This window comes from Pteropus alecto, unplaced genomic scaffold (assembly GCF_000325575.1).
Source record: "Pteropus alecto unplaced genomic scaffold, ASM32557v1 scaffold123, whole genome shotgun sequence".
NCBI lineage: Eukaryota > Metazoa > Chordata > Mammalia > Chiroptera > Pteropodidae > Pteropus > Pteropus alecto.
In genome coordinates, this window is record NW_006433950.1 from 4,115,161 (window position 1) to 4,129,430 (window position 14,270).

The window sequence follows — 14,270 nt, forward strand, 5'->3', positions numbered from 1 at the left end:
TCAAGACCTCTTCATTATAGCTTCTGACACGACAGATGCTGTAATTAATCATGCAAGACAACTGGGGACAGTGGTCACAGGGTTCTCCAACAGGAGCCACCGAAGACCAAGAAGAGGGGGTAAGAAATGGGCACCGAAATAATTATTTTGGCTTAAGAATTAGTATTCATCATCAGTTTTAAGAGCAAATAACAACACCATGCCAGCTACTTCTCGCCCCATTACAGACGACAACCTCCCCTATACTCACCTTGCCTCTTGGCATCTTAACGAAAAGATAATTACGAATATATTTTTAATGCTTTGTCATGCCTTTTTTCAGGGCCCTGGCTTGGGGCGATGCCACCTAAATTCTTAGCTGCGAGTATCATGTTTCCAGTGGAAAGCGGAAGACGATGTTGGGCTCAAATAAAAGTTGGTTACGTGGCCTATCTCCCCAGCTGATACGTATTCAAGGAACCAAAAGTGAAATGTGACATAGCATTTTATTTGAAAAGTGAACAGTTTCCTGGTTGTAGCATCAAAATACAGTCCACAGTTTTTACTGAAAGGTGTTTATTCTATAGCAAGATAAAAGCATTTTTGTTTTAGTTAAGCAAAATACAAACAACTTAATTGCTGCTATCGTAACTCATAAAAAAGTATAAAACAGCATAAAAACACAATAAGCAACGTAGCAATGAATGGTTCATGTCACCAGTGTTTACGTTAAAGCCTCGTTTATGAAAACTTTACAACACGTGTTATGAAAACTTACAACTTTGAAAGAAAATATTTACATTGATTATTCGGATGTGGTGCACCTCTTAAATATTCCACCAGTATTACATCATAATAAAAACTCTTGTTTTCTTTTAAATCTTAACTTTTGTAATAACTGTTTTCATTTAAGTTCATTTCCCTTTTAAAAATACAGTGTTTTTATTTTTCGAAACGTGTCACTCAAAACACAGAATATAATATTCACATTCTTTTCTCCTAATTGGAATGAGTATGATGGGCTAACAGTGCTCACAGATATTGTTACAACATGTAGGGCGGTTTGATTTGGAGAAGTCATGGGTACAAAGTGGAAATGAATCAATAATTGGATCTAATCACTTGCTTTTTTTTTTTTTTTTTTTTTTAAACTAGGATAACGTGTGGGCTCATTAACACAAAAGCTCATTCAGAGCAACCACTTGTGTATGTTAAATGGCAAATTCAAATCTCTTTCACTATGCGTAAAATCTCTGTCTGTGATTTACATTATTTTTTTCATGACAAAAAAAATGCCATCAACTATTCATGTCATACAAATGATTGTATGAAACTGGGTCTTCAAATTTCAGGTAGTTAGAACTGTGCTTTTTATGTCTAGGGTTTCGGAAGTTCAAACAGCCTCGAAGTGAGGTCTCTTCACTTCTGGAGAAATAAGGCCGTTTCTCATGACTCAGAGAGACCAGTTTACAGTCATCGGCATGTCCCAGGATTCACAAAACGGTCTGATTCACATATTGTAGGTCTAGCCTGAATAAATAAAAAAGGCATCACATAAAAGAGCACAGCTTTCCTTGTTTAAAAACAAAGTGGTTTAGAGTCAGCTAAAAGATGATGCTAGCTACACTGCAGTTCTTATTGCCTATCTAATAGACACTCGAGAGGACCACGTGATCTGTTACACATTCCTGCATAACCCACACCGACTCACAAGTCTCGGCCACAGATGGTTTACCCTCCGCTCGCCTTCGCGCACGCCAGTCCGTCCGCCACGTGCGTCTTCAGAAAATACTGACCTGTGACAATACTTGAGTCTGTGTCTGAGGCTGCTGAGCGGACGGCTGGGGGCTCCCGATGGCCGGGATGGGGGACGTCATCTGAGAGGTGACGGGGGAGTGCTGCCGAGGAGAAGGCTGAGACGGGTGCTGCATGTGTTGCAGCTGCTGCAGCTGGAGCTGCTGCTGCAGCTGCTGCTGCAGCTGCTGCTGGCTGATTTGCTGCTGCAGCTGCTGCTGCTGCTGTTGCAGGTGCTGCTGCATGTGGTGTTGAAAATGCTGCTGCTGCATCTGCTGCTGGATCTGCTGATGCATTTGGTGCTGCTGCATCTGCTGCATCTGCTGTTGCTGCTGCTGCTGTTGCTGCTGCAACTGCATCTGATGCTGCTGGGTTTGCAGGGAAGGACTCACCTGGGCGGAGGATGCGGAGCCCACCATGGTGGTGCCCATAGAGCTGATCAGCGGAGCCCCAATGTTCGATGGCATGTTGGCCGCGATGGTGACTGATGTGACAATCTGGTTCATGGGCAGTCTCATGGTTAAAGGCTTGGGAGCGATTGACCTAGGGAGCGACTGTTGCAGAGTCTGAGGTGAGGCTGATACTGTTCCATGCTGAGAAAGAGGAGGGTTGAGGAGGAGGGAGGATGTCAGATTGGTGGACGCCAGGGTCTGCTGAACAGAACGGATGGTCTGGGCTTCTGCAGATTCGGCAGCAGCCTGCATTGGGGGGAGAATAGTCCGAAACGTTGAAATACACGCGTATTTAAAATGTGGAGGTATTTTTAAGTATTACAAATGGCTTATAAAAAGCCCACTGTCACGGGACGTTTTAGCTCATCCCAGAGGTGGAATCAAACCCCCCACCTCTCGAATCTCGGCTGGCCTTGCACCTGTGCTCTGAGCAACAGAATGTGGTGAAAGTGAGGTCTCGAGAGGCCTTGCACTCCTCCCACCGCCTCCCTTCCTCTCTCTCTCATCGCTGCCACGTGTGCGACGACAGACACGTGTCCCGGTTACCCCTCTCTCAAGAGCCAGCTTACTCTCGTGTATGTCAATGAGTCCAGCTCCATCTCCCAACTCCCCCACCTCCAGGACGGCCGCAGACAGATGAGCAGAACTAGCTGTTCCTGTCCTGTCTGGCCTAGATCTGGACAACCAAGCCAGCTAACTAGCACTCCCTGAGGGAAATCCTCATCTTTTTAAGCCCCTAGGCTTTGTAGCTGCTTGTTACGCAGCACTACTGTCGCAAGATAACCGATACACATATTTAAAGCAATAATTCTTCAGCATTGAAGTCTCAACTAACCTCGCCACCAAATATTGACAAAAGAGTACAGACTGCCTGAGTTCAAATCTGCCTCTACGACTTTATAACTTTGTGATGTTGCTCAAGTTAATTCACTCATTTGTTCCTCGATTTCCTTATCTATGAAATAGGTTTTATGGTATTTGCCTTGTGTAGGATGTGTGACGATTAAATTCATTTATATGTGTGAGGCATTCAGAACAGTGCCTGGTCCATGGGAAGCCTTAGTAAATGTTAGCTATTTTTATTAATTAACAACTATTACTACCAGAGAATTACTGGTACTGGAAAACTTTAAAGCCCTGTATTTGCATGATTGTTTATAACAGTGATCACTTGAATATAAGAAAAATAACTGAATTCCTTAGAGATCGGTCGCCAAACAATTTCAAAGATTTCCAGAATTTATCAAAGCAGTCACAGGTAAGTGGAGAACGTTCAACACTCAGGTGACAGAATAACCTGTTGTTAAGATCAACAATCGATCTGGGGCTCAACATGGAGAGAAACTACCTATTACGTAACTACCTTTGCAAAGATCGAGCTTTTAACTAATGCAACAGTGACTGCGACGATTCCTCTTAAACCATTTACTCTTCTTCTTCACAAAACTGGGGTTGCTAGAGAGGGTGGGTAATGGGAGCACACAGAGGCATTAAACTGATACCTGCTCTTCTAAAATGACTTTTGAATGTTTCCTTCTAGATCTTTATTACTCAGACTTATAAAATATACTATTAGAAGGAACCTGAGAAGTGACCTTATATGGAGAGTCACTCGACGTAGGAACAGCCATAGTCGATGGCTTCTGTTCGAACACGTTATCACTGAATATTAAGCCTCCGCTCATCCTTTTGATTGTTGTGAAGATTAAAAGTGATAGCAGAGTCACATCGTAAGAGACCGGGTCCTCGGCTCTGAATGCAGAAGTGTGAGTTCTACGCACACGTGATGCGACCCCACTTGTAATTTCTGACGTGGAAGCTGAAATCCTATTTCCTGTGGCCTCGCTCCTTGGAAGAGTTCCTTCATTATCTAAGGCACAGAGATGAAACTCCCTCACGTGACGGCCTTCGCATTTGAGGATCAACATCGTCTGCTCCCAAATCCTGCTCCCCCGATTCTTTCAATTATTTGAACACGATTTGATTTTTAGTTCTCGTCGTCATGCAGGCAACCCTCTGGAGGGCCTCACACTGGGCGCCATTCCTCCTTAAACGGTGGGGTCCCCACACACAACCAGCTCGTCCGATGAGGGCCAACCATCACGCTGTCCAACTAGATGCCGCTTCTTGTGAGATGACCATTATTAGCAGCTGTTTCACCCTTCTGATTCAGGTTGACATTATTCTAAATGTATATACCTCAAGGACTATTTCGGTTGCTAGCCAGGTCTCTGAATATAAATTTAAGATGCCCTCAAAATGCGCCTACTTGAGGAAAATACAATCGAGAAACGAATGAATGCGCAAACCATCTTTTAGATTTATTCTTTTAACATTCCATTCTCCTGGTGTTTCGGAGTCACTGGATTCCACTGAGAAATATTTCTGAATCCTGTTGAGAGTATCCAAAGACTTGATGAGCCCAACCTTGGTCACTATTTCCTCAGTGCCTTTTGAGTTATGGGCTCTTGGCTGAAATCCACGTGTGCTCAATTATTCATGCTCTAATGCACAAAGATCACCTCTACCTGCTTCTGGGTAAATGAATGAATAAACGATCCACTTAAGAAGTTCAAGCACATCATTACTCTGTTCGTGTCACTCTATCTCATTAGCCATCGACGACTTCTCAATTCTTAATATCTGTAGGCCGCACGTTCGGTTGTTTCCTGCTAATGAAAACTCCGAGGCCAGAATCGGTACACCATCTTTCAAGGTGTGTCTCACAGAGTCTCAGAAAGAGGTTTTACTTATTGACCTGAAAGTTCCTCTTTCTAACGAAGTGGAAAGTGTCCTACACGCTGACAAAGACAGCGGGACCTCTCTCGCTCTGATTCTGAGTAGCTGCCAACAGCAGATCTCAGCATAAAGAAGAAACAGCTCAGCCGAAAAAGGGAAAAAGGGAGAAACCCATTGAAAATGGCTTGGCAAGCGACACCCACCATGCCCTACGGGGTACCATAGGCCACAATAAAAAGGGATCTCTACCTGCCAGAGGACAAAACCATCAAGAACAAAACCATTAGTTCAAATGATCCCCCCCAAAGCCTCTCCAAATTCCAGGAAGGCTTAAAGACAAAGTTAATTAAATGTTAAAATAAGATAATGTAATAGCTTGGGCTCTTTTTGGATCAAGGTGATGATAATCTAGAGTGACATTTGCTTTGGGACATGGGTGTGTTTCATAATACATCAGGGTCCATTGCGTACTCTGTGTATAATACATATACGTGTCTTCTTTTTTTTTCAGTACTTGGAGCATCACTTTATTTTAAATAATCATGAAGTTTACTTATTTATATGATGTGGAACAGTTTGGTCAAAAATGCAATCTCCCCGGCTGCAATAATGTAACCACTGGAGAAATTTATGATAGGATGTCTAAACATGCCTGACAGACACGCCTCCCAGTTTAAGTGGAAGCCATAACCACACATTTGAGTCCGTGATGAAAAGAAAAATTAAGAGGCTATTTAAAATTTGTCTAAATAGATTCAACACACGCACACAGAGATCAGTGAATCTTTTGGAAACGATTCTGATTCAGCGGCTTAAATTAACTCTTATTTTTTACGCCATCACAACAGGAATCTCTTGTGGAAACAAATAAATGGATGCGTTCGTTGTTCAAGACGCTCGTTTGGTCAACTCTAAGGAGAATTGCATTTGCGTTTTCAATGCTCTGGGGCTGTTTCCAACATTCGAACTAACTCTCAGAGACCGGCCCGCTCTCGCTCTCGGGGGCGGGGGCGGAGAGGCTTACCTTAGAGACCAGGCTGGCCCTGTATGCAGCCAAGGCCTTCAGGTATTCCTTTTTGGCAGCTTCTGTTTTCCTTTTATACACCTATTAAAAGACCACAATTAGCACCACTGTTAGCACAGAAATTCTGAGCCATAAAATAACTGTTGTATGACTTAGGTCACAGCAAAACTCACATAAAGAGTCGGTCTCGGTGGCTTCGATTTTTAAGCGTAAACACACATACACACACACTACATCAAAACAAAACAAAACCCATTCGCCCTCACTGAAGAGCAATTTTGATGTTTACGATTGCAAACGAGAAAGTGTTTCAGGTTGCAGCATACATTCCTTCAGAGTAACAGCTGAGGGCCTCATGCGAAGGCAGAAAATAAGGTAGCAAAAAGAATGAAATTTGCTACGAATGGTTTAAATTAGAGAAAGTAACGCGTTTCTCCATCAATGTCTTCTCTCCCTCACACACAGTTCTAAACTGTACCAAATCGGAGAATTAAAACACCACCACCAACAGGTAGGGTGTATGAAGACAGGAGGAAAAAAAAGATGGAGGCCTCTGGACCTCGGTTTTCTTCTGGAGAAGCAAAAAATCAGAAATCGTATAAGATGGGAGGTTTTCATTAGTGAGACCAGTGAGTTATACATGTACTTCTCAGTATATTAAACATGACTGGGGGTTCTTTTTCTAACGGTGGCCTGATGCCGGTGTTAGACAAAGTACAACTCTTTCTCTCTAAAGTTTAAAAGTTAGATGCTGCAGTTAAGTCCCTTAGGTTACGTTTCTGGGATAGAAAATCAGTCTGCTTCATAAGAGCAACTCGCTCACCGCAAACAAACAGGCAAATTCTGTAGTCACACCATCCCAACAAAACCAGCGAGTAAAAATGAGTTGGTAAAGAAAAAAAAATCCAGGGCTTTCCATTCTTCAACCCTGAAACAATTACTCTGTGTTATTACTAATCAGGTCTATCCTGCGGAGAATGTGTAAAGTTAACTCCTATTCATGGTCACGGGACTTTCATGCAAGGAGTAAGGGGAGGATGGACCCCCCCCAAGGAAGCCATTTTTTTCCTGCACTGTGTGGAGTGGCATGAAGGACGGAGGACAGCAGACCAGGCCCCACAGAGGCATCTCAAACCAGCATGGCTCATCTCTCAATACTTCTCACACTGCCGGGCTTTCAAATGAACTTGGAATACAATTTCAAATGCCCGGTGACAGTAATGAGACGCGCAGAGGTGGCTTCAAAGTTTGGAAACCCACCAGGACGGCACAAGGGTTCAGAAAGATGATCAGAGGAAAGGCAGGCGGGATGGACCCAATCGCTCTGTAGTGCCCGTTCTGAACGGAAGGAGCGAAACTTCCACCTTCTTTAAAATGAAAACATTATCATCAAAAGTTATTGCTTGCAGGATACTGCCTGGATGCCCTCCAACTCTCCTCCGAATGGGTTGTGAACACGCACCCTTAAGGGGACTGAAAAATCCATGTAATCGGAGAGTGGTTTGGCTTGATAGGTGTGTGCGTTTTCATTCCATAGCTTAGAAAGGCCTGCCTGAGCAGCGGTCATATGCAGCGAATGTATCCGCTCAGGAAAGGTGTAAGGAACACTACACGGGTAGCCTTTTAATAGGAGGTGGCCGAGATGGCTCTTTGCCTCACCTGCTTTTGTTCTTCTCCGAGGCTGTCCCACATAGACGCTACGATCTTGGACACCTCTCCAAAGGTAGCGTTGGGGTTTTGACCTTTAATGGCGGCCTGTGTGTCTCTGAAAAACAGGGCGTATGCTGACACTGGCTTCTGGGGCTCGTTGGGATCTTTCTTTTTCTTTTTCTTTGGAGTCTTGGGCTTCTTGCCAGAATCTGGAGCAGCTCTTTTCTCTCCAATGGCCTGCAAGGTATGAAGAAAATTCACTGCCTAGAATGTATGTGCAGAGAATGTAGCAAGACTTAACTCAAGTCCACAATTGTTCCTTTAAGGGTTGATGAGGCGGCATCAACAGATGAATCCCCACCGAACATGAGGGAGGGGTGAATTTGCTTAGTTAACTGGACAGCAGAGATTAGCATTTAGAACATTGATTAATGAGACCCAGAAGTATCTTCAATACATTCACAGCATATGCTCTAAATAGCAATTATGAGTAATGAAAAACAGAACACTCTGTACCAGGCGACGTTATATATATGCTAGGCCACATATGTATACATAAACAAAAGGTTTTGTAATTTCGGAAGTTTTAGACATGAACCTAAAAAATATTCAGGATGTTGATCATATTCAGCTATTTTAAATGAGGTCTCTTGTCATAGTCACATGCCATACGTATGATCGGTCTATACTGATTTTTTGAGGCTGATTTTCTGTTTTACCAGAATGTTGCTTTGCTGATGTGTCTCCAGAAACTCAAATGGAAATTAATTAAAATCCCTGAGCTTGCACAATAACGGTAAGGCCATTTTTATTTTCTAAAACAATAACTTTAGAAAATAGGACAACGAGAAATGTAAAAGCGTCAAAACTCCTTTAACCGGGGAAGAAAGGAAACTGATGTTCTTCACAAAATCGAAAACCTGTAATAGAGTAATAGCTGATATTTAAACTCACCAAGGCTAAAAAGACTAAGAAGATATTCATTGCGTATGGTAAGTGAGCCCACCCAGAAGAATACGGGCGTAGAGAGCTCGTACAGCGCTCCATCCGCATCCATCAGCTCTGTGAGCTCCAGACTCACCTGCCACCATCATTTAATTTCAATGATCATAAAACATGCTTATCAGAGAAGCAAGGGAGATGATTCATCAACCTTGTTTCATCCCCCTAGATTATAACAGGACTATAGTGAACGTATTTTTGCAGTTAACTTCATCGACAAAGGTCGAAGTGTTTGACAAAATGTGTTTTAAAAGCCAGCCTTGGGCAAGATCAACAGAGACAGATTCAAGTTACTAACAGATTGGCTTTTAATGGCCTTGAGACTTAAATCCTAATGTCGATTTTCCAAGAGTATCATTCCTTTCAGAACCAGGGACATTTGGAACTTAATCCAATTATTAAAATTCTTAGGGAAGAAAGGGTAAATAACTTGTCTTCGAGAGCCCAGAACTCACAAGGTTTGGGGAAACCAGTGGTCTCCTTCTAGGTAGACTTATTTTTTGTACTATTTGAGTGATAACAACATCCGTACTTTATAATTTACATACTTCAGATGGGGGTTAAGCCATACCTCACCTCTCTTCCCAAACGCCATCTTTCCTAACTCACACAATTAATTTAATTTTACAGACCTCGTAGTCTTTTTTCTAAATTCTCAGAATAGGTAAGACTTGTTTAATTCTAGTTAATGAACCTGAACTTGCAAGGAAGTCAGATGACTTTCAATTAGAGCGTCAACTGGAGCCAAGTTTTCCTTCAATGAAAAAATATTGCTTTCGCCACAAGAAACAAATATAGACATAGATTTTTCTAATTGAGTCAAACATCTATATTCTTTTCCTGGAAGAAAGTTCGGCCCTGTTTGCACCAAAAATAATACTCTGACCACTGACAACATGAAAGCAATTTCCAGGGCAGCTTTTTCCAAATAAGAGGAGTTCAATTTCATTCTCTGTAAAACAACATTCAAATGTTGACAACCTTTGGACGTCTTTCTTGGATAAACTTGACTTGCCCCAATCATCACTACCTTTTAAGAACAAGCTAGAAATGAAGACTATCTCACAGTCTAAACAAAAGCTCAGAATTAATTCTCCTAAAGAATCTTTTCTGTAGTTGACTCAAAAAGGTTGGGAAAGGTGGAGAAATAGCTTTTTCTAAAAGAGACATGATCAACATTAAAGTTAATCTTCCTTTCTCGGGTAAGTTGCTTAAAAGGTTACAAATTAGATTCCTTGTCTTTACACGAAGCCTAAGCCCTCGCTTAAAATGGAGCAAGCCGAGTCGTCACAGAAAAGGTTCTCTGAGACATGACGACTTTCAGATTGGTACAGAGGTCAGTATTGAGATCAGTGGAAACGTGAAAGGTGTCCATCTGAACTCTGTAATCACCATCTATAACTCAGCTGTGCCTTATTCACATCCTTGAGTTGCTTTCATTATAATTTCTCACTTCCTCTCATTGAAGTCCTTGTGAGTTTGAGCGGGCCGTTGGTGCATTTGCCCACCCGTGTCTAACGGGGTGCCAACACGATGCCATGGATTCAACCCTCTCTGACATCCCTACAGCGTGACGCTCACCTCTCTTCCCTTTTCTTCTTCTCAGTCTTCTCTAGCTTCTCTCCTTCCATGTGCTACTTAGACGTAAGTGATGCTCAGGGTGCTGGCTTTGACGTGCCCCTTGCACACTGAGAAATCCCCATGGCTTCCACGCTTCCACATCTATGTGCTGATGGTCCCGAGTCCATATATAGTTCCACCTCCAATGAACTTAGACTCAAGAATGAGCACCTCAAATTCATGCCAAAGTCTTATCCTCCCCATGGGGGAAAAATAATCCTCTTCTCTCTCTGGGTTGGTCCTCCTAGCTACTGACACCCATGCTCTCGAAAGAAACCCACGTGATCTTCTATTTCCTTCAGATTCCAGTGGATCACCAAAACTTGATGATTTTCCCTCTTACGTGTCTCACGAATCTGGTACCTCCAGTCCATTCTTTTCTTTACTAAAAGGAAACACTTCATAAATAAGGGGTCTTCTAATTGGTTTCCTTTTTTCCAGTCTCTCCTTATGTACTGTCTTCTACATACAGCTGAAATTAGCTTTTCAAAGAATGGATCTGCTTAGGCCATCGCTCCACGCAAAGTGTCAGCTCTCAAACACCAGCGGGAGAAAGTCTACCACATTTCGGCCATTTCTTTCTTCGACTCCTATTTCTTTCCTCCCAGACTGTTCATGATACCCATGAATCGACATGTACTTCCACTGCTCCCTCTGCCAGCTTCTCTCTTCTGCCTCACCAACTTTTATGTACTCTCTTAGACCTAATTCGGATATCACCGTCCCAATAAAGTCTTCCTCAGATCATTCTCAAGCAGAATCGATCACAACCTCAGCCCGCCAGATGCATCCATTATACCACTAATCACATTTGCAGCTAGTTTTCAACACTGCTCTTCAGCCCCAGTGGGGAGTCCCGTGGATAGTAATTCTCTTGTAAATCTTTATATTACCAGAACCAAGTAAAATGCCAAGCAGAGTGGGTACACAGTACATAATTAACGAATAAGAAATGAGTAACCGAGTGCCCAGAATAAGTAACTTTAATGAAACAGAACACTTTTCTAGGCATTCAGAAAAATCATAGCTGCAACTAAGTTTTTATTTCAAACGGTCTATTTAAATAATATACATTTCCACGGCAAAAGCAAAGACGTTAAAAACAATTAGAACTTACTAAGCAATAAGCAGCATGGAAGGGGCAAGACTACCAAATGTGGCAGCTGTCCGGCCACGTGACTGGACGAAACTCACCCATGTGGACAATAACTCAGAACCAGAGCAGAGTTTAGGGTTACTGGTGAGTCTTCTGCAACCTCCCCTTCTGCAGATTGGGAAAATTAGGCCTACTAAGGTTAAACGATTCGCTCAAAGCCTTACAACTAGTAAAAGCCAGATCTCCCAATTTCCAGTAGAACGCACGTTTCACACAAAATAAGTGAAAAGAATGAAGAAAAAAATAAGCCATCATTTATGTAAATGCTACTCCGAATCCATGAAGAGAAGGAGGTAATACCATGAATCAAGTTCAAAGACATGAGTGTAGGGTGATCTCAAATCCTCTGGGCGGTTACGCACTGCAGCAGTGAACTTACTCTGCTGGCTTCGTCAGCATCCTCTTCATTGATGGAGCTGGAAGGGGAGGGTGTTGCCGACTTGCTCGCTGGAGGTGATGGCGAAGTGTGGGGCATGCTGGCACCTCCCAAATTCAACCCCAGCTGGGCACTGAGCTGAGACTGGTTGATGGTGGTGAGCTGGGCAGAAGGCATGACCCCAGAGCGAGCGGCATCGGTCATGTGGACGATGGATCTCATGATCAAAGACGGATCCTGACGGTACTGTGACACCTGTGTGTGGCTCTGATCCTAAAAAGGCAACAGAGGGGGAGACACTCTTAATTTCCCCAAATATCAATGGACTTATGGGGAGTAGGGTAGGGTGGGTGAAATGGGTGAAGCGTGTCCAATGGCACCACCTCCCAGTGATAAAATAACTAACTCGTAGGGATGTAACGCACAGCGTGGTGACTGCAGTTACTAATACTGTACTGCATATCTGAGAGCTGCTAAGAGAGGAGATCTTAAAAGTCCTCATCACAGAAAAAAGTTCTTTTCTAACTCTGTATGGCGACAGACAGTAACTTGACTTATTGTGGTGATCATTGCATAATATATTCAAACACCAAATCATTACATCGTACACCTGAACCTAATATAACGTCATATGCCAATTATATTTCAACTAAAAAAAAAAAATCAATAAAATTAGAATGTTAACAGTTCCTTAGACAGGTGTGATCTGTTGCAATTGTGATAGGTCTGACCTATTCCGGGATGATGGTCTCTAGTAAACTATAAAGACTCATGTCAAAAAGATGAAACGTCAAAAGCACGAGGCCCAAATTATCCAGCCTTGTCTATTTCCTGATAGAACTGTCACTGGATGACTTAAAGATAAAAGCCTTCTACTGGGTATTTACCCCAAGGGTTTGAAAACCTACATCCAAAAAGATATTTGCACACCAATGTTCAAAGAGGCATTATTCATGGTGGCCAGGACATGGAAGCAACCAAAGTGTCCTACGATAGATGATTGGCTAAAGAAGCTGTGGTACATATATACGATGGAATATGACTCAGACATAAGAAGAGATGCAATACTGCCATTTGTGACAACATGGATGGACCTTGAGAGATAATCATGCTAAACGAAATAAGCCAGACAGAAAAAGTTGAAAACCACTGATATCACTTATATGGGGGATATAAACCTAAAAGCAACAAACGAACAGATCAAACAAACAGAGACTCATGGACACAGACAACAGACTAGTGGTTACCAGAGGGCAGTGAGGAGGAGGGAGGGAGAGGTAGACGGGGTAAAAGGGGTTAAATATGTGGTTGACAGAAAGAAATCTAAATATGGGCGGTGAACACACAATGCAATACATATACCTATGCCTTATTGCTAAATTGTACATCTGAAACTTACTGGATTTCCTTAACCAATGTCACCATAATAAAAAATAATAATAAGTAGGAGACTAGTAGGAAAGAAGAGATAAACTTCCAGCTCTTGCTTCTTAATGAGGAAACGGATGACAGAGAAAGGGTTGAAGCAAAGGCCCAGCCCTTCCAAGCCCACCTACCAACTGGCTCACCATCCTTCCCCCACACAGAGCTCCGGTTCCAATACCTTTCGCCCAGCTCTGGGACAGAGGGAGAATCGGGTCTCTATTTTATTGTTCCTGGGAATGCATGTGACCTGTACAGAGGATGGGCCGGACGGCACAGAGCAAACATCTGTCTGCCTCGGGGCACGCTTCCTGCAGAACCCTCCCGTTAACCGGAGGGTCGGTCCCGTTCTGAATGACCATGTCAGTGGCATCTGGAAGTCATTCAAAGTCTTTGGGATCGGATGTAGCCTTTTTCCATCTTAAACCTGCTTTGTTTTCTCTTGTTCAACACACGGTGATTTAATGTACTAATGGGTGTTTTAAAATATGGCTAAAGAGGAGGTAGAGATAATCAGAATTTAAAAACGTCTCTGAAAGCTGCTGCCGTCACTTCAGAAATAGCCTTCTGTTTGGGGCCATCATATAAAAGGCTTTAATTCCTTTTTTTAATTCCAAAGAATCAAAAAGTGAAGACATGCTTTTCAAACGACTTACTTTAAGACGTGTCATTTAACCTGAGTCTGATTTTATCGAAACCAAATTCTCTTGACTCACAGTGACCCAGAATCTAATTTTATACACAAGCCTATGAATTCTCAACTGTTCCACTTTTGAGTCTTTCTGATAAGGCTTATTTTTGCTCTTTATAAGAAACAAATGAATTATAAATAACTAAATTGGAACACTTAGTTTCATCATATTAAGTATACAAATGCCACCAAATAAGACGCCATAGCTATCAATAGGAAACCAGGTGAATAAACTATGATCTAGCAAACTACGAAGAATTATGAAGCTTTTTTAAAATAATGAATTTGATTTATGGCATTGACCTAGAGCAGGGTTTCTCAATCTTGGGTCTGTCAACATTTTGGACCACATAAGTCTTTGTCGT

At 42.5% G+C, this 14,270-nt stretch overlaps 1 protein-coding gene across 2 annotated transcripts in view; it reads right to left on the bottom strand.

Moving 5' to 3' along the window:
• Window positions 1–1,273: 1,273 nt before the first annotated feature.
• The window catches only part of TOX3 (TOX high mobility group box family member 3), a 27,966-nt gene continuing 14,969 nt past the window's right edge, over window positions 1,274–14,270 (bottom strand). For both annotated transcript variants that reach the window (XM_025044562.1, XM_025044561.1), the window contains exons 3-6: window positions 11,796–12,065; window positions 7,648–7,875; window positions 5,989–6,069; window positions 1,274–2,471 (exon numbers count right to left, since the gene is read on the bottom strand). In XM_025044562.1, the coding sequence (XP_024900330.1) occupies window positions 1,761–2,471; window positions 5,989–6,069; window positions 7,648–7,875; window positions 11,796–12,065 (1,290 nt within the window). In that variant the 3' untranslated portion in view covers window positions 1,274–1,760. The remainder of the gene's footprint in view (window positions 2,472–5,988; window positions 6,070–7,647; window positions 7,876–11,795; window positions 12,066–14,270) is intronic.